Below are 20,698 nucleotides of genomic sequence, written 5' to 3' on the forward strand. Positions count from 1 at the left end.
AGAGGCCAGGAGGTGACCCGGAGCAGGACACAGCAGCTCCCTGACAGGGATCCTCACCCAGGGCATACCTCTAGAGCAGATGGAGAAAACAACTCGGTCGACTTCAGACTCCCAAATTCTCCCAGTTCCTTAACCCGCCTGCCCTCTGGACTTCAGGAGAAAGTTGAGACGAAAAGCTCTCAACTTTGTTTTGAAAATGAAAGCAATGTTTACAGCCACTAGCAAGCAATTAGGATCCAGCTGGGCTGATGTGGCCAGATCTGGGGACACCCAGCCAGGTAGATGCTCAACAGACCCATTAACGGAGGTCATCGAGGAAACGCTGGACACGTCCCCCATGACCAAGCTGTGAGGACCTGAGTTATCTGTGCGGCAGTCACTGTCATGTAGAAATGGAAGCCGTACATGCAGGCTGAGGCCTCTCAGATGGACATTTCAGCCTGAGTGAGCCCCAGGACGACAGGGGAGTTTAGTCTTCATTCTTCTCTTCTGAATCACCAGCACATGATAGACCATCAATAATTTGTTAAATGCTTTTAAAAATGAATGCTTTAGGCCGGGCGCGGTGGCTCAAGCCTGTAATCCCAGCACTTTGGGAGGCCCAGGCGGGCGGATCACGAGGTCAGGAGATCGAGACCATCCTGGCTAACACGGTGAAACCCCGTCTCTACTAAAAAATACAAAAAAAAAACTAGCCGGGCGAGGTGGCGGGCGCCTGTAGTCCCAGCTACTCGGGAGGCTGAGGCAGGAGAATGGCGTGAACCCAGGAGGCGGAGCTTGCAGTGAGCTGAGATCCGGCCACTGCACTTCAGCCTGGGCGACAGAGCCAGACTTCATCTCAAAAAAAAAAAAAAAAAAAAAAAGAATGCTTTAGGCCAGGTACAGTGGCTCACGTCTGTAATCCCAGCACTTTGGGAGGCCGAGGCGGGTGGATCATTTGAGGTCAGGAGTTCAAGACCAACCTGGCCAACATGGCAATACCTCATCTCTACTAAAAATACAAAAATTAGCCGGGCGTGGTGACAGGCACCTGTGATCCCAGCTACTCAGGAGGCTGAGACAGGTGAATCACTTGAACCTGGGAGGCAGAGGTTGCAGTGAGCCAAGATTACGCCATTGCACTCCAGCCTGGGTGACAGAGCGAGACTCCATCTCAAAAAAAAAAAAAAAATTAATGTTTCAAACACATGACCTCTCACGACCGTTGAATTTTGTCTCCATGAGCCCAGGAGGGCCTCTCAGAGAGGAAAACTCCTAGGTCTTCCTTTCCCCCTGCAAACTCCCTGCCTTGAAGAATCAGAACGACAGTGCTGCTCATTGCATCCTTTGCAAGTTCCAAACCCTGATCCCAGCTCTGCTTAGTGGTTCGTGCAAATCTTTTCTGGGTGTTAATTACCTCCCACTTCATTTCCTGTTTATCAACTCAGCTTTTTGTTTTAATGTGTTTGAATTCCCTGAACTGAACATTCTCTGATCTCCACCGCCCGACTGAATTAGGGGAGCTGGGCTTCTGGAAACCCAGGTGCCGGGTGTTGCAGAGTGGCTGAAAGCCGAGATGTGGCAGATCTGTGGCTACATTCATACACACACACACCTACACATATACCCACACATGCACATATGCACACACACATACATGCACTCACACACTTGCACATGCATAGACCACAGCTTTCCACACACATGCACTCACACACTTGCACATGCATAGACCACAGCTTTCCACAGCCTTCCTAGACAGGGGTCACCTAGTATCCTGGAGAGGGTGTGAAGTCTGGAATGGAAAGAGAGGGGGTTAAGCCCCCCCTCTAGCCTTGGGACTGAGACAAGTCACCCCCACCCGTCTATGCCTCGTTTCCTCCTCTCTGAGGCAAGCACAGAGCCCATGCCTCGCTCCCTGGATGGGAGTGATGTGAAACTTGAAGAGGGATAGAGACAGGGGTCATCAATGGAAGCCCGTTGGGCAAAAAGGCCCTTTCAACCAGGGCACAGAGGAGGCCCTGGGCTGAGAACTTGACAGCACCTTGTATCGGTAACCAGCCCAAGGGACTGGAAATACTCAGCTGTGTCTGTCTCCCTCATTAGGCTCAAAGTCCCTCAAGACCCTGTCTCCATCACAGTGCTCCAGTCCAGACCCCTCCTCTGAGCTCCAGACCCTGCTGTACCCAACAGCCATTCCCATCCCCATCCGCCTAGAATTCTCCAAAAAACCTCCCCTCTAACAGCTTCCAGTCTAAACATATGACCTTTCTCCTCTAAATCAGCCCCCATCTCCGCCTTTGCAGGAGAGAGAAGCCACGAAACCTGCCTCGCCTCTGTCCTCACCCCATCCATGTCCAATCGAGCACCAGCCATGTCAGGCGTACCCTCTAAACTCCCCTGGAATCCAGCCTCTCAGCCTCCATCATCCCAGGCCTAAGTTAATGGGTTAACTGGGCCCTGCTTCCACTCTACCCCCACTGCAATCCCAACTCCCTGAGCAGCGGCCAGGGCCTAATCCACATTCACACCAAGTGCCTTCCTGACTGAGATATCCTCCTGCACCCTCATCCCTCCACCCTGCTTAGTTCTGCTCACCCTCAGTGTTATCATCAATATCCACTCGCCCTCGCAGGCGATTTTGGGACCCCGTGTTCTATGCAGTCACAGAAGCTTTTGCTTGATTTCACTGTACTTAGGTCTGTTTGCAGTTATTCAGTGAGCAATGTCTGGCTTCTCCAGGAGACTGTCAGCTCCTGGCCATTGTGTCCCTAACACCACTGTGTGGGAGCACTTCACAAATGTGCATTGAGTCAGGGACTCAGCAGTCTCCACTTCTCCTCCCTGCTGGAGAATGCGTGTATTTTGCAGTCCCCAGCCCCTGTGCCATCTAACCATCTTTTCTTCTCTGTTCAGCCCAGGTGTGGCCTCGCTCACATCCCACTCTGAGTCCGAATGTTCTCTCCCTGGAAGACACCGATGTTTCTGTCTGTTCGTGAGGACTCCGTGCCCACCACAGCCTCTTTCAGGTGAGTCAAAGGGATTCCTCGGTTCACTAGTTAGGGGTGGGGGGCAGACACCCTGGAGAACTCCCTGGAAAGCTCAATCCTCATGCCCTGGACAACAGTTGAAGGAACCAGTGATGTTAAAGCCCAAAGACAAAACTTCTCAAGCGTCCAAGTCCCTGTAGGCCTGTCGGGAGCAGAGGGAATGTTCTGTGGAACTAGAGGAAGAGGGGCTCAGGGAGGAGAAGGATACATTCCTGGTTGTCATATGTGATCTATCCCAGATGAACTTGGAAGTGAAGGTAAGAGAGTTAAACATTGAAGTCAATACCCAGCAGATCAGACAGCAATGTGCCAGGTTGCCTTGGAGACAAAATATCTCCAATATATGGCTGACATCTGGTGGAAGATCAGAACACTCTAAAGAGAGAATTTAAGGGGAGGGGGAGGGAGACCTGAGCCAGAGTAGAAACAGAGGATAGGGAGATCTGTTCTGGGAGGCAGCATTTGCAAGAAACAAGGCTGAGGGGTCCACTCCAACTTCTCCATCTTGTGGCAGGTGCGGCCTATGATGAAAGTGAGCAGATGGCCATCTCAGCTGAGGCCACAGTGCACTGGACCTATAGTTTCCAATTCCGCACTCACCAGGCATCTTTTTGATGATCCTATGGCTTCTCAGAGCCAAGGATGGGCCAGGATCCATCCCCTTGGCTATCAATTGTCTTGCTGAGAAATTAATAAGCAGCATCTAGTGCTATACTTTGGTCTCTAGTGAGTTAGCCTATGAGAGATGATTGATTCCCGAAGCCAGGGGTATGGAGGAAATGGGTTTTCTGTAGTTACAGAAATGGGGTTGAGGCTTGGACCAAGGGGACTACCCAGGGGAAATCTTACCTTCAGAGGACTCTGAAAAGGAGGCTGCAAGTTTTCATGGCTCAAGAATTCAGAGCCCAGTAGAGACAGTTTATCTCTGTTCCAAGATGTCTGGGGCCTTGGTTGGAAAACTCAAAGGCTGGGAAACCAGGATCCACCGAAAGCTTAACTGGGGCCAGAGGATCCACTTTCAAGGTGGCAACTTAGTTCCCCGCTCTGTGGCTGCTTGAGTATCCTCACATGGCGGCTCACATCCTTCCAAGTAAGCAATGCAAGAGGCTGAGGAAGAAGCTGCAAAGGATGTTATGACCTAGCCTCAGAAATCACACACCATCCCCGCCACCATTGGTAAGAAGTCCAGCCCACATCCAGGAGAAGAGGAAGCAGATTCCTCCTTTTGAAAGGAAGAATATCAAGTAATTTGGGGGCATATGAAAGTCACCAGGCACCACAGGGATCTTTTCAGAGTATACTTCTTATACCAACACTGCAGTCCCTGAAGACTCAGGGGCAAAGCCTCACTTCCTTAGCACCCAGTGAAGACCACACTTACTTCCTCACTCAGCCCCTTGCTACTTCTCACCTCTCCTGTCCAACATCTAGTGTCACTTTCCAGAACATACCAACAGCTTCCCCAGTTCTGTGCCTCTGCTCAGGCTGTTCCCCCTGCCTGGTCTGCTTGTCCTCCTTCTTGTGCCCTGTCTGCTTCTTATCCTTCAAGACCCAGCTCTAGAGTCACCTCTAACCTTACCCACCTGCCCCTACTCCAAGTCTGTGTCCCACATCCCTCCTGCTCCCTCCAGGGCACCCTCCACACTCTGGGCCCCAGTTGTCAGGAGTCAGGCAGGGCAGGGGCCGGGTGGTATCCTCTCTGTGTTTTTGCACTCAAGGCAGAGCTCAGCACAGAGCAGATGCTCAAAAAACATTGAAAGGTTAAAAGCATTGCTTTGCGGGTCCCCCAGTCTGGCTCCAGGATGCCAGCCAGCTGCTCCTAGAAGCAAAGGGAATTTTCCTGGGAAACCCCAGAGGTGATGATCAGTATCTCCTCCTGACTTGTAGCTCAGCTCTTCCTCCATGAGCCTGTCTAGCAATGCACCTCCCAGAAAGAGCACCTTTTCCTTCTCTCACCCACACCACAGGGCACTGGGAAAATGCCCTGTGAGTCCTGTCCTCTGGGTTGTGCTTTGGACTTTTAAGTGTGTCTTCACATCCACTCTTTGACTTGAATCTTGCAACAACCATGTAAAAAGAAATGCAGGCCGGGCGCGGTGGCTCAAGCCTGTAATCCCAGCACTTTGGGAGGCCGAGACGGGCGGATCACGAGGTCAGGAGATCAAGACCATCCTGGCTAACACGGTGAAACCCCGTCTCTACTAAAAAATACAAAAAACTAGCCGGGCAAGGTGGCAGGCGCCTGTAGTCCCAGCTACTCAGGAGGCTGAGGCAGGAGAATGGCGTAAACTTGGGCGGCGGAGCTTGCAGTGAGCTGAGATCCGGCCACTGCACTCCAGCTTGGGCGACAGAGTGAGACTCCGTCTCAAAAAAAAAAAAAAAAAGAAATGCAAAGCGAGTCAGGATGAGAGCAATACCCCACTCCCAAGAAGGCAAAATAGAAGCCCAGAGAGTTCAAGCAATTTGCCCAAGATCACACAGCTAGGATTGGAACCCAGGTCTGTCCAAGCCCCATGCCTCTGCTGAAGGTAGAGATGATTTACAGCAACAAGTCTAGAAAGGTACCTGCCCTGTGGTCTGTGAGTCTCGCCTAAGAATGAAAGAGGAGCCAGTAGATTAAAGATGGGGTCACCAACAAACGGTGGTGTTAGAGTTTACCGCTGGTTATTTTAATAGGTTTGCAAGAATAGTTAATTACTAATGTTTACTGAGCCAAGTGCAGTGCTTGGGGCATTTTGTACATTGTCTCAGATCCCCATCCCAACCCTGAGAGGGAGATTTTTAAATTCCCATTTTACAGGTGAGGTCATTGTGGTTCAAGGACGTTAAGTAACTTCCCCAATATCACACAGCTTATAAGTAAGGCAGCCAGGATGTGAACCCAGTAGGACTATCTGGCTCCAAAGTCCCCACCCTCCCTCGCTATCTGCATCCTCCTATTCTCTTCAGTGCTTTGCTGATAGAAGGCACAGAAATATGATGCCACCCCAGACCGTCCAGGAAGACAGGAACTAAGCAGATAGGCTGGCCTTGGTCTCTAAGCCAGACTGGAATCTCCAGGTCTGGCATGATATCATTTTTCTCTTTTAATGAATTAACTCACCCACCACAGGACTTTGAGAGGCTGAAAGGTGACCAACTCCCTTGGGAGGGGCCCGGATGATAAGGAAGGAATGTGAATCCTCCCATCATGGAAGCTTCAAGGAGGTCAAGGGTCCAAGACTTGAGATTGTTAGTGCTGTTGATGGATGCTGGCCAAGGAAATATGCCAGTGGAGCCTTGAGATGAAGAACATGAGGCCCCATTTAGATCCAAGCATCAGAGGGGGCTCTGTAAGACCCAGGAGAGTCAGGTGTGCCGAAGCGCTGGCTGCAGAAAGCAGCCTGAGCTCCACCTCGACTTCTCCACATCCTGGCTGGTTGTCTTTAACCCCTGCCTCCTTCTGCACCAGTTTTTGTCCTTCCCTTGTGACCCTGAGGGGTAAACAGCCTCTTTTCTACTTTCTTTCAGCGCCGACATGCTCAATGTCACCTTGCAATTGCCAGCTCTTAACGGGACCTTTGCCCAGAGCAAATGCCCCCCAGTGGAGTGGCTGGGCTGGCTCAACACCATCCAGGCCCCCTTCCTCTGGGTGCTGTTCGTGCTGGCCACCCTAGAGAACATCTTTGTCCTCAGCGTCTTCTGCCTGCACAGGAGCAGCTGCACGGTGGCAGAGATCTACCTGGGGAACCTGGCCGCAGCAGACCTGATCCTGGCCTGCGGGTTGCCCTTCTGGGCCATCACCATCTCCAACAACTTCAACTGGCTCTTTGGGGAGACGCTCTGCCGCGTGGTGAATGCCATTATCTCCATGAACCTGTACAGCAGCATCTGTTTCCTGATGCTGGTGAGCATCGACCGCTATCTGGCCCTGGTGAAAACCATGTCCATGGGCCGGATGCGCGGTGTGCGCTGGGCCAAGCTCTACAGCTTGGTGATCTGGGCATGCACGCTGCTCCTGAGCTCACCCATGCTGGTGTTCCGGACCATGGAGGAGTACAGTGACGAGGGCCACAACGTCACTGCTTGCGTCATCAGCTACCCATCCCTCGTCTGGGAAGTGTTCACCAACATGCTCCTGAATATCGTGGGCTTCCTGCTGCCCCTGAGCGTCATCACCTTCTGCACGATGCAGATCATGCAGGTGCTGCGGAACAATGAGATGCAGAAGTTCAAGGAGATCCAGACAGAGAGGAGGGCCACGGTGCTGGTCCTGGTTGTGCTGCTGCTGTTCGTCATCTGCTGGCTGCCCTTCCAGGTCAGCACCTTCCTGGACACGCTGCATCGCCTCGGCATCCTCGCCAGCTGCTGGGACGAGCACATCATCGATGTAATCACACAGATCGCCTCCTTCATGGCCTACAGCAACAGCTGCCTCAACCCACTGGTGTATGTGATTGTGGGCAAGCGCTTCCGAAAGAAGTCTTGGGAGGTGTACCAGGGAGTGTGCCAGAAAGGGGGCTGTAGGTCAGAATCCATTCAGATGGAGAACTCCATGGGCACACTGCGGACCTCCATCTCGGTGGAACGCCAGATTCACAAACTGCAGGACTGGGCAGGGAGCAGACAGTGAGCAAACGCCAGCAGGGCTGCTGTGAATTTGTGTTAAGGATTGAGGGACAGTTGCTTTTCAGCATGGGCCCAGGAATGCCATGGGGACATCCATGCATGACCTTGGGAAATGAGTTGGTGTCTCCAGTAAAACACAGGAGAATAATTCCTGCCCTGCCCAATTTTGCAGGGAGCATGGCTATGAGGATGGGGTGAACTCATGCACAGCCAAGGACTCCATAAACACGACAGCATTACTGTTCTTATTTGCTGCCACACCTGAGCCAGCCTGCTCCTTCCCAGGAGTGGAGGGGGCCTGGGGACAGGGACAGGAGTGACTGAGCTTCCCTCCCACATGGTGTCCCTCCCTGCCCCAGCAAGACAACTTGGATCTCCAGGAGAACCACCATCCAGCTTTGGTGCAATGGCTGAGTGCACAAGTGAATTGTTGCCCTGGGTTTCTTTAATCCATTCAGCGAGAACTTTGGAGGACAATTTCTTGCATTAATGAAGGTTAAGCCCTGAGGGGTCCCTGATAAGAACCTGGATACCAGGATTCTGTGGCACCCCTCACTGATGGACAAGGTGGTCTGTGCCAAAGAAGAATCCAATAAGCACATATTGAGCACTTGCTGTATAAGCAATATTGAGCACTGGAGGCAAGAGGGAAGAAAGAGAAGGAGCCATCTCCATCTTGAAGGAACTCAAAGACTCGACTGGCAATGACTGGGCACTGCCACCGCCAGAAAGCTGTTAGATGAGATGGTTGAGCAGGGTGCTGTGGGTGATATGGACAGCAGAAAGGGAGAGCCCAAGGTTCCAGCTCAACCAATAACTATTGCACAACCACCTGTCCCTGCCTCAGTTCCCTCTTCTGTAACATGAAGTCGTTGTGAGGATTAAAGGCAGTAACAGGTATAAAAGTACTTTGAAAAGCAAAGGGTGCTATGTACATGTGAGGCATTATTATGCACATGTAACTGGGATATGTTTACTATAAGGAAAAGACACTGAGGTTTAGAAATAGCTCCGTGGAGCAGAATCAGTATTGGGAGCCGGTGGCAGTGTGAAGTACCAGTGTCTGGCACACAGTAGGTGCTCATTGGCTCCCTTCCACCTGTCCTCCCCGCCACCCTGAGCCCCCGACTGCCACACACACATGAGCATTTGGGGAGAAGGCCATGTCTTCAAAGTTTGATTTGTGATGAGGCAGAGGAAGAAATTTCTAATCGGTCTTGCCCAGAGGATCACAGTGCTGAGACTCCCACCGCCAGCGGGTACCTGGGGAGGGGGAGAGTGCAGGCCTGCTCAGGGACTGTTCCTCTCTCAGCAACAAGGGATTGTTCCTGTCAATCAATGGTTTATTGGAAGGTATCCCAGTACAAGCCCTAGAAGAGTGTGAGTAGGAATGGCAATGGCATTCACCATCAGCAGTGCCAGGGCAGCACTCATTCACTTGATACATGAATATTTATTAGCTGGTTGGAGAGCTAGATCCTGGAGAACTAGAACCTGGAGGGTTAGAATCTGGAGAGGCTAGAACCTAGAGGGGCTAGAACCTAAAGAAGCTAAAATCTGGAAAGGCTATAACCTGGAGAGCTAGAAGCTGGAGGGCTAGAACCTGGAGGGAAAGAACCTGGAAGGCTAGAACCTAGAGAGGCTAGAACCTAGAGAGGCTAGAACCTAGAGAAGCTAAAACCCGGAGAGCTAGAAACTGGAGGGCTAAAACCTGGAGGGCTGGAATCTAGAGAGCTAGAACCTGGAGAGCTAGAACCTGAAGGGCTGAAATCTGGAGGGCTAGAACCTGGAGATCTAGAGCCTGAAGGGCTGGAATCTAGAGAGCTAGAACCTGGAGGGCTAGAACCTGAATGGCTAGAATCTGGAGAGCTAGGATCTGGAGGGTTAGAACCTGATGCGCTAGAACCTGGAGAGCTGGAACCTGAAGGCTAGAACTTAGTCTAGAACTTAGAGAGCTAGAACCTGGTGGGCTAGCACCTAGAAGGGCTAGAACCTGGTGGCCTAGAATGTAGAAGGGCTAGAACCTGGAAAGCTAGAACCTGGAGGGCTAGAATCTGGAAAGCTAGAATCTGGAGGGCTAGAACCTGGAGAGCTAGAACCTGGCAGACTAGAACCTGGCAGGCTAGAACCTGGCGGGCTAGAACCTGGAGGGTTAGAACCTGGAGAATGAGAAAAATTTACATGGCAAAGAGCCCATAAATCCTGACCAATTCAACTCTGAATTTTAAAGCAAAAGTGTCAAAAAAAAGATTCCCTCCTTACCCCCAACCCATTCTTTCTTCCCACCACCCACACCCCTCTGCCCCAATAAATACCTGGAGAAAGAAAACAGGTGAAAGAAGAAGTAAAAACCATTTAGTATTAGAATGAAGTCAAACTGTGCCATCCATGATGAATGAAAAAACAAAAAGAGGCTGTGTTTTTTCACACAGGGCAGTCATTCATCAGCAGAGCATGTGATGGTCTGAGACTCTCTTAGAAGCAGAGCTCTATCCCAATGGCCATGTGGGGATCCACACCTGGTCTGAGGGGCAACTGAGTCTGCGGGAGAAGAGCTGCCCTGTGCATGGTGTAGATACCCTGATAAAAAACATCTACCCTGTGAAAGACTCAAAGAGCTGTTATGTTGTAAACAGGAAGCATTTCACATCCGAATGAGAAAATGGATGAATCATGTAAACATGTGTCTTTTCTGTACTGCATAATAAATGGATGAGGTTTTTGCATAGCTCTAGCATTTGTTACAACTCCCAAAACCTCCGAGTTTGGTCCCTGGGACACTGCCTTGCACACTCAGAAGCCTTTGGGAAGGGGTGCTATTTATTTCTGCTCAACCTGTTAACAGGCTTCTGGCATGTAGATCAGTGGTCTCCAAGCTTCTGGGATTGTATATTCCTATAGGAAAAAAAGGATTGATTATGCATACCCAATATGTATACTTATTAATATGTATGAAGATGTGCATTCTAAAATATAATCAATCAGTAGAAATTTAAGAAAGAAGATGTAAAAAATATTAACAGTGCTTGAATATTTCCTTCCATCTTACATTTCTGCAGGAGTAACTCATTACCAAGTTCCCACCAGGTGCATGTGAGCTCCTCATGAAGCCTCATAGGCGCAGCAGCGATTCAATCATTTATTCCTGCAGTATAGACTTACTGAGTGCCTACCACTTGACTTTCCCTTCAAATCAGGAGTATCCTCTACAATATCCTGATGAAAGCCACTTGTTTCATACTCCCAACGATGGGGAACTCATTATCCATTCCACTTTGGGATCCCTTCATTATTCATGTATTCATTCCTTCACTCATTTATTAAACAAAAGTTGTCTAGTCTGTCTCCATAAATGCCCCTCGTCCATCCACGCATCCATCCATCCATGCTAGAAACCTGGGGCTCATCATTCAATGTACTCTCTCCTTCATGCCTTCCATCTAGTGGGTCAGCACCTCTTTTATTTTTTTTAACTTTTATTTTGAGTTCAGGGGTACAAGTGCAGGTTTGTTACATAGGTAAACTTAGGTCATGGGGGTTTGTTGTACAGATTATTTCATCACCCAAGCATTAAGCCTAATACCCATTAGTTATTTTTCCTGCTCCTCTCTCTCTTCCCAACCTCCACCCTCCACTAGGCCCCAGTGTCTGTTGTTCCCTTCTTTGTGTTCATGTGTTCCCATCATTTAGCTCCCACTTGTAAATGAGAACATGTGGCATTTGGTTTTCTGTTCCTGGGTTAGTTCGCTAAGGATAATGGGCTCCAGCTCCATCCATGTTCCCGCAGAGGACATGATCTCATTCCTTTTTATGGCTGCATAGTATTCCATGGTTGTACATGTACCGCATTTTCTTTATCCAGTCTACAATTGATGGACATTTAAGTTGATTCCATGCCTTTGCCATTGTGAATAGTGCTGCAATGAACATTCATATGCATGTGCATTTATGATAGAATGATTTATATTCCTTTAGGTATATACCCAGTAATGGGATCAGCACCTTTTTTAGATTCTACTCACTAAGTGTTTCCTAAATCTATGTTTCTTTCTATGTCCAACTATCGTCTGTCATGGGTGCCTCCAATCCTAACCTCTACCATCTCCCAATTCTTATTCTCCACTCTGTAGCCAACGTGGTCTTTTAAGAATGCAAATACATTCATGGGGAGGCTATAAACATAGAGAACTGTGTTCAGGAGCCAAGACTTTGGGATTAGATAGACCTGGATTCCACTTGTGGTTCAGCCTTGGGCTCTTATTTGATCTGTAGTCTTGGTTACCTCAGTTATCCTTTCTGAGTCAACATTTCTTCATCTGTAAAATGGGGATAATAATGGTATCTACCTTATAAAATTGTTAAAAGGATTAATGTATGAAAGCATCTAGCACAGTGCCTGGTACATAGTTGGCACTGAACATGTACTAGCTTTGATGATGATGATGATGACGATGATGATGATGACGTTGGCAGTGAGTGTGATGGGAGCATCCTCCAAGGGAAACCCTTCTGCAGTGTCCCACCCCTCTTGCAATAAGGTTCTACAGCTGTAACATGGCTTGCAAGACCCTACATGATCTGGCCCCTATCTTGTCTCTATGTCTTCCTCTCTCTGCTCCAGGCTCATTCTCTACTGGCCCAGCCATTTGGACGCAAGAACCTAGAGATATCCCAGAAGATATTTCATTCTGCCTTCAGTGCCCATTCTTCCCACCCAGGCTGCACCCCCTCACTAAGTGCCCTGAGGTTGGAGGAAATTGTCCACAAGTGCCTAAGGGAGCTCACTCATCCAGGGAATTTTGTTCACAGATGCCTGAATTACTCAAGGGAGTCTGCAATCCAGGGGAAACCACATGCCTGGAAACCTGAGCAGGGCTCTTAGCAGGCAAAAAAAAAAAAAAAAAAGGGCTGGGAGAGCCTCACCAGCCAGGCAACAGAAGCAGCCCCTCAACTCTTGACCCTCCCTGGCTCCAGCAAGCTGGCGCAATGGGAAGAAGCCCAGGTGGGCTTATGGGACCAAGCAAGGAGCCTAGCTCCTGAGTCTTCCCTGGCCAGAGAGGGTGAGAACAGGATGCAGAGATGCAAACTGGACACCGGATGACCTCACGGAATTCATGCTAGTGCTGGAGCCTCTTGAGTACAGCCTTCATGACTCAGAGTGGGGCGTCTCCATTTTGCAGACCCCAGCCATGCGCTGCATTATCTCCTTGTTACCCAATTCCTGACCCTTACATAGCTCTGATCCTTCACCAAGGATGCGGGTGGGGAGCAGGGATGAGCAACAGAGGTCATGGTCTGGTAATAACAATGGCTGAAAGTTTAATCGTTTGTTCGTGAGAGTTTTATTCTGGTTTTAGTTTTTTATTTTATTTTATTTTGTTGGCTGAGGCAAAACAGTCCTAGGTCAAAGGGACCTCATCAAAATATTTCATGCTCACAACCACTCTGAGAGTTTGCATGATCACTGGTTCATGGTATGGAAACTGAGGCCCAGAGAGGGAAGTAACTTGCCAAGGCCATGCAGTTCTTAAAGGGGGTGCTCTGGAAGCTCTCTCTGTTTTTGGGGTGTTCATGCCTTGACAAACGGAGGGTGCAAATTCTGTCACAGGAAAAGTCCTTGAAGTGCCTTCTTGCATGAGGAGCTTATGAGCCAGGGCTTGGGCTATTTCTGCTGCAATAAAAGCTTTGAATCTCGTAAGCCTTGTGCATACTTGCTTTCTGCAGATCCCCTTCCCAGAGGCTGGTGGATGTAACTCACATGCCATGAAGTTCACCCACTTCAGCTTTTACTTAACAACTGATTCATGCAACCATCACTACTATCTAATTCCAGAACACTTTCATCATCCCCCAAAGAAATCGCATATTCATTAGCAGTCACATCCCATTCTTCCTTCCTCATGGCTTTGGGGAGCCACTAATCTTTCTGTCTCTAGATTTACCTGTTGTGAAAGAAGCCAGGCACATGTTGTAGGATGCTGTCTCTGTAGAGCCTACAACATGTGCCTTTTGTGTCTGGCTCCTTTTACCTGCTTACACTGAGCTAGAATGTTTAATTGTTGGGGGAGAACTTTGGGGACCAGGCCATGGGTTCCCTACCATGCCACTTGTGTCATCTCAGCAAGTCACTTTACTCATCCTCCCTCCCACCACCTTTGGTCTTAGTTTGCTCATCTGTCAAATGGAGAGATAATAAGTAATGACTCTAACAGGCTTCTGGCATGTAGACCAGTGGTCTCCAAGGACTCCTTATGTGATGTTGATGCTGTCCTCTATAGTTTACGAAGGCCCCAGCACCAATGGTACAGGGGCTTGGAGGCAGGTTCCTGGGTCACATCTCACCTCTGCCGCTTCCCAGCTGTGGGAATTTGAACAAGGTCAGTGAATTTCTCTGAGTGTCTTTTTTCTCGTCTAGTAAATGAAGATCCAAGTATTGTGAAGATTCAGTCTGATAAAGATGTTGTGATGAGTTGAGGAGCATCCCTCCACCCCAACTCATGTCCACATGGAACTTCAGAATATGACCTTATTTGGGAATAGGGTCTTTGCAGAAGTAGTTAAACTAAGATGAGGTTACATAGGTTGAGCATTCCTAATCCAAAAATCTGAAATCACAAATGCCCCCAAATCCATAACTTTTTGAGCACTGACATGATGCTCAAAGGACATGTGATTGGAACATTTTAGATTTTGGATATCTGGATTAAGGATGGTCAGCTGGTATGTATTCTGCAAATATTCCGAAATTCAAAAACATTCAAAATCCAAAACACAAAAACTTCTGGTCCCAAGCATTTCTGAATAAGGGATACCTAACCTGTACTGGACTAAGGTGACCCCTAAATCCAATAACTGGTGTCCTTATAAGAAGAGGAGAAAAACACACAGAGACACAGAGAGAAGGCCGTGAGAAGATAGAGGCAGAGACCGGAGCAATGCTTCCACAAGCCAAGAAATGTGAAGGATTGCCCAGAATCACCAGAAGTGAGGAAGAAGCAAGGAGCGGCTTCTCCTTCAGGGCCTTCCAGGAGGAACCAACACTGCCAGCACCTTGATCTTGAACTTCTTGGCCTCCAGAACTGTGAGAGGACAAACGTTCGTTGTTTAGGCCACTTAGATTTTGATACTTTGTATGGCAGCCTGAGCAAATGGATTCAGGTGTTTTAGTCTTTTTGAGCACATGCTCACCATCAAGTTTCCCATTAAGGTACCTGCAGGCGCCTTCTCTCAACAATGAGAGAGCACACTGGATGTTTTTCTCGGATCTTTTTAGGGTTAGAGATACTTGTTAGCACAGATTTCCTAAGAAATGATAGGAAATGCTACTGTAGAGAATTTTTTTCAAATGGAAGATACTGAGGCCTTTCCCATGTTGCGGGCCAGCCTGAGCCCCCAGAGCGTGAATCATGGGTCCGAGGTGCTGAGTGTAAACGCCCATCCTTGCGAACCTGGGACCTGTGATCTGCTGATTCTTTCTTCCTTCCCCAGAACCAAAAGGCAGACCAATTCAAGGAGTCTCAGACCAGGATTTAAATAAATAAATAAATAAATAGCCTCACGGCCCAGCTCCCAGCTGCCAGACAGCCCAGCCACCAACCCCACCCAGGTGGGAGGCTATTTGTAGACAACCCTGAAAGATGGCCAAAGGCAGGGTTCTGAGACTCTCTGGATGCCTCCCTTTATGCTGAGTCACTCTCTGTGGTCCACTCAGCCAGCGAGCAATGAGCGTCTGTTTCATCTCCTCAGTTCCAGCCAAGACAGAGCACAGCGTGTGTGGGCCCTCCTCGTAATGACACTACCATTGTCTTGTGCAACAGTAAAATGACAAAATCAGGAACAGTTACTGTGGGGTGCCTACCAAAGGCCAGTTGCATCACCACATTATCCCATGCGATTCTCAAACTCTGCAATGTGCTCCATTTTAGACTGAGGCTCCGGAAGGTGGAATTGAAAATGGTCCAGATTCACCTTCTCAGCAATGATGGAGCTAGGGTGTCAACCCTGCTGAGGCAGCTCCACACCGTACACCTGCCTGCCCAGACTTCCAAATCAGACCTTAAGGACCAGGGACTTGCTTTTGCAATGAGATTTGCTCAGTGTCTCCCTGACCTCCCTAAGTACAGGAGTCCCCTCCCTTATCCATGGTTTCAACTACCTGTGGCCAATACAGGTCTGAAAATATTAGATGGAAAATTCCAGAAATAAACAATTAATACATTTTAAATTATGCACCATTCTGAGTAGTGTGATGAAATCTCGCTCCATCCTACTTTGTTCCACCTGGGACATGAGTCATCCCTTTGTCCAATGTACCCATGCTGCATAAGTTACCCACAATTCCTGTATAGCAAAAAGCATAGTGTTATAAGGTTTGATACCATCTGCAGTTTCAGGCATCCACTGGGGATCTTGGAATGTTTTCCCTATGCCTAAGGGGAAACTGCTGTACAGAGCCTCATGCCTTTCTGTTTTGAAGACCACTGGATCCTGTTCTGTTTCTTCATAGAACTCACAATCACAATCCTGTACAGGTTTCTCTGTTAGTCTGTCTCTATCCCAAGTCTGTAGCCCCCATGAGGGCTGGGACAGTCAAGAATGACCCCAAGTCTTCAAGAAAAGTTATGATTATCTTCAGCATTTCAGTTCCCCTATACTCAGAGTCCTGCAGCTTACAGAAGAAATTTCAGTTTCCCCGGACCCAGAGTTTTGCATCTCCATCGTGGGGACCAACATGATTTAAATGAAAGATAAATGTTCACAGCATCAACTTTATAATCCAATTCCATCTCTTTAAAACATCATAAAGGAAATACTGGTTTCTAAGGAAAACATCTGATTCCATGCCCCCATTCTTTGCTGTACACGTGGGTTAATTCGGCATCTAGGCTGACTGAAAAATGATGTAAGAGATTTTCCACATGGCACTTGCTGCCAGATTAAGATAGAAAGGTCATAAAACTGAGAAAAGATGGATCAACATGTACATATTCATCTTATCCTGGGAACATCTATACAGCACGGTACTGACATTTCCCACACAGTTATTTGACCCTAACAACAACTCTCAGAAGCAGGTAGGACCAGAGCATTCCAGGACCGCCACCCCGGCTCTCTTCTGGAAGCCCTGCAGGTGGGCTCCACCTGCTGTGAGCATTTATCTTTAGAATAGATCGTGTAGTTGGAGCTATAAAACTCCAAGTACAGGGAAATGGAAATTGCTTCTGTGAGCTACAAAACTTTCTGCACCTGCTCTCTCAAAGCACCCTTACTCTGGGCTGAAACTATCACTCAGTTCTCTTCCCTGAACCAAACCAAGAGCTGCACAGGGCCTGCTGGAGGGTAAGGGATATGGGATATTCATGGATAGAATGAGTAATTGGGGTGTGGAGCTTGACCCAGGCTTTCTGACTCCAAGTTCCAAGTGAGCCTTCCACAGAGGCTTATGAACATGTGTGTGTTACAATACACATACTGGTCCCCCCACCTGCGATGGTTTTCTCAGCTTGCTTGCCTTCCAAACTCCTATTCAGCCCTGAAAACCCAGTTTAAATAATCCTCTGCCACGAATTCTTCCCCAACTCTGCATAATAGTCAAGGTTCTCTAGAGAAACACAACCAACAGAAAATAGATAAATATAGATAGATTTGTTATAAGGAATTGGTTTATGCGATTATGGAGGCTGAGAAATCCCACCATCTGCTATCTGCAAGTTGGAGACCCAGGAGGACCAGTGATGTAGTTTCAGTGGGAGTGTGAAGGCCAGAGACCCAGGACGGCCAGTGAGAAGGTGGGAGAAGACAGGTGTCCCAGATTGGAAACAGCCAGGCAGAGAGAACCAGTTCTCCCTTGCTGCTCCTTTTGGTTGTATTCAGGTCTCCGACAGGTTCGATGCCACCCACCACGTTGGGGAAGACAATCTGCCTCACTCAGTCTACCCATTCAAACATTAATCATTCGAATTAACCTGTGAAGGTTAAACTCACTCACGGACACCCCCAGAAACCATGTTTAACCAAATGTCTGGGCACCCCATGGCCCACTCAGCACGACACATAAATTACCCATCCCACTCCCCCTCGAGCAGAACTCGTTTTTTTCAAACCTCACACTCGGACACAGCCTCAGAACTTCATTGCCACTCTGCTTTCTACAATATGTTGTCACTGGACGTCAGCTTGTCCTTGTCCTCAGCCATCCCAAGAGTTCCTTAAGTGGGCAGGGAGTGGGCTGTGTTCATCTCTGCACCCCCCATGCCCACACAGGGCCTGGCCCCTACAAGAGGTTTGGGACACGTTTGTTGACATAAGACAAGTTATTGCTATTACATATTTATTTATAATACATAGGATTATGAATATACTCAGCAAATATTTAAGCACTTCTTACATATCAGCCCTGTTGTAGGAGCTGGGAAGATAAATCTAATCAAAAGAGACGAATCCCTTGCCTGGTGGAGCAGGTGGCGATAGGGCTGTAAAGAGCAGTGTAGCAGGCCAAGAGGAGGAGAGGTTATTTCAGGAAAGGGCTCTCTGATAAGGGGGGATTGGTGAGGACAAGAAGGACCTGGGGGAGCAAGCGTGGGGCTCTCAATGGCAAGGTGCTCCATGCAGGGGAACGGACCGTGCAAAGGCCCTGAGGTGGGAGAGAAGGTGACACATCCAAAACAGAGAGAGGAAAGGTTGGGCGTAGTGGGAAGTGCCTGTAATCCCAGCATTTTGGAAGGCCGAGAAGGGAGGATGGATTGGGCCCCCAGGAATTTGAGACCAGCCTAGGCGACATAGTGAGACCTTGTGTCAAAAAACAAAAAAAAACACAGCTTTAGAAAGCCAGGGCAGCCAGGCACCATGAGACAGGTGGTCTGGGAAGCTGGGTCTGCACATGTGCTCTGGGAGGCAGCTGGGTCTGCGAATGTGCAGCCTTCCCGATGTCAGGTCTGTGTGTTTTCCTGGGCCTGAGACAGCAACAGAGGAGTCTGAGAAGAGACGTGACATGGCCTGGCTTCGGCTTTAGGAGACAGAGAAATGCAGTTGATTGTCCTGGTTCTGAGTGCATGTGCACTCCTGGGATTCTTGAGGCTCCCTAAGGAGTAAGGTCTGGTGATCCCGTGCTCTGCCCGGGTGAGAAGGCCTTCATCTGCCAACGCAGGGCCACACAAGGGCAGGGAGTTTCATATGGATTTTTTTTTAACTTTCCTGGCCCGTGGAACCCCTGACCCAGTGGAGCTTTATCTGCTAAGTGGGCACCTTCCCACCCCAGAGCCAGCACCCAGGACCCTTCACTTCAGGGCTGGCTGCCAGGCCAAGACAGCACCTGGAGCTGCCTGAATGCCCAGGACATGCTCATGTCCGCACTGTCATCCTGTAGATCTCCAAGTGTTTGTGCTTTGCTGAATGTACATTTGTGATTTTCTGCTTACCCCCCCTTACACTTTGACCCCCTCTGTTCACCCCATCCATTCCCTGCTTCCTGTGTGCCAGACACATATGCTTTTGTGGCATTTGCCTGGTGGTATTTGCCTGGCACCTGGTAGGTGCTCCATATGTGTTTGTAGAATAAAGGGGAAAGCACTCAGACACTGTGCTTACAGAAGAGCAGAGGATTACACCAGGACTTAAGTGATGGATGAGCACTGAACAAAGCAAGGAGGGGGAGGTCATTTTCAGCAAATGCTCACAAGCAGGATGCATTCAGAGCCCATGAGTCACTCACTCAGCGTGGAGGGTGGCTCTGGATGTTACAGCAAGACTATGGGGGAACTCGTGAATTCCAAGGGGTTGGGTCATTGTCCCCTGACATGACAAAATGCAGGTGTTTCCAGAATATTAATCCAGCAGAAGGATAGACTGAAGGAAAGGAATCGGAAAGCCAGGAGATTGATTTACAGCCCTTTGTTGCAGACTTGTATGTACGTTGCATGAGTTTCTAAACCCTGCGATGGGAAGAAAGGTGTGATGGCCAACAGCCTTGGGGTCAGGGGTGAAAGGACACGAGCCGGACCACAGTGAGGGTGCTGCATTTCATCCTGGCAAGAATTCTGCCCAGTTGTGGCTTTCTGTCCTACATCTACAATTGGGAGAACACTGGAGACATCAGATGTCGTAAGGACTAAGAACGAACCCTGGAGAGGCTTAGCATCTGGGTGCTATTTGTAGAGGTGTGCTGGGTGACATGTACTAGAATCTTTCATTTTGAAGAACCTGCTGGATAGGACTAGAAAAGTAAAGGAGAAAAAAACTCCAGGACTGATCGACTAGAGAACGGGAAAGTTTCCCTTGATGTCACAGTGGGCACTGGGACCGCATGTCCCCAGGGGCCTCAAACTCCAGAGCTCACCTTCCTTTAAATACACACCCAGTATGGTCCAAGCTGATGCATACTACAGGGAGTCCAGCCTGCCTGAAGTGCTTCCTCACTGGTATTAAGGACACCCCAGGGAAGGTGGGCCTGTCCTCTATTTCCAGAGGCAGCCCTTTATCCTCTGTGGCCACCTCTTCACCCAAGTACCCAGGGGACTTCATCAAGCACAGTGCACATCAGACTGTAAGGTTTAACCAAACCTTATGGAGGCTGTGGGAATTACAAACAACTGAATTCAGAAAAGGCAAGTTTCAGCCGGGCACGGTGGCTCACATCTGTAAGCCCAGCACTTTGGGAGGCCGAGGCGGGCAGATCACCTGAGGTCGGAAGTTCAAGACCAGCCTGACCAACATGGAGAAACCCCGTCTCTACTAAAAATACAAAATTAGCTGGGTGTGGTGGTGGGAGCCTGTAATCCCAGCTACTCGGGAGGCTGAGACAGGAGAATCGCTTGAACCCAGGAGGCAGAGGTTGCAGTGAGCTGAGATCGCCCCATTGCACTCCAGCCTAGGCAACAAGAGCGAAACTCCGTCTCAAAAAAAAAAAAAAAAGAAAGAAAGAAAGAAAAGAAAAGGCAAGTGAAGCCTCAGCAGAGGGTCCTCAGTGCTTTCCCACTTCTTAGCCCCCCACTGTCTTCTGCCTCGCTATAGGGACCTGCTTTTCTTTCACAGATTTGGGGTCTCCTCCCCCTACCCTCAGCCCC

The 20,698-nt window shown here is 49.0% G+C and overlaps 2 protein-coding genes across 5 annotated transcripts in view; both read left to right on the top strand.

The window, feature by feature from the left end:
- The window catches only part of BDKRB2 (bradykinin receptor B2), a 39,549-nt gene extending 29,186 nt beyond the window's left edge, over positions 1 to 10,363 (top strand). For 2 of the 3 annotated variants that reach the window (XM_065549338.1, XM_015454195.3), the window contains 2 exons: positions 2,896 to 3,008; positions 6,540 to 10,363. In XM_065549338.1, the coding sequence (XP_065405410.1) occupies positions 2,935 to 3,008; positions 6,540 to 7,641 (1,176 nt within the window). In that variant the 5' untranslated portion in view covers positions 2,896 to 2,934 and the 3' untranslated portion in view covers positions 7,642 to 10,363. The remainder of the gene's footprint in view (positions 1 to 2,895; positions 3,009 to 6,539) is intronic. The other variant, XM_015454196.3, reaches the window with a different exon arrangement.
- Positions 1 to 20,698, top strand: part of BDKRB1 (bradykinin receptor B1) — a 60,376-nt gene that overhangs the window by 29,186 nt on the left and 10,492 nt on the right. For both annotated transcript variants that reach the window (XM_065549339.1, XM_015453260.3), the window contains one exon: positions 2,896 to 3,008. The gene's annotated coding sequence lies outside the window, so the exon portion shown is untranslated. The remainder of the gene's footprint in view (positions 1 to 2,895; positions 3,009 to 20,698) is intronic.

Source organism: Macaca fascicularis, chromosome 7 (genome assembly GCF_037993035.2).
Source record: "Macaca fascicularis isolate 582-1 chromosome 7, T2T-MFA8v1.1".
In the NCBI taxonomy this organism is placed as follows: domain Eukaryota; kingdom Metazoa; phylum Chordata; class Mammalia; order Primates; family Cercopithecidae; genus Macaca; species Macaca fascicularis.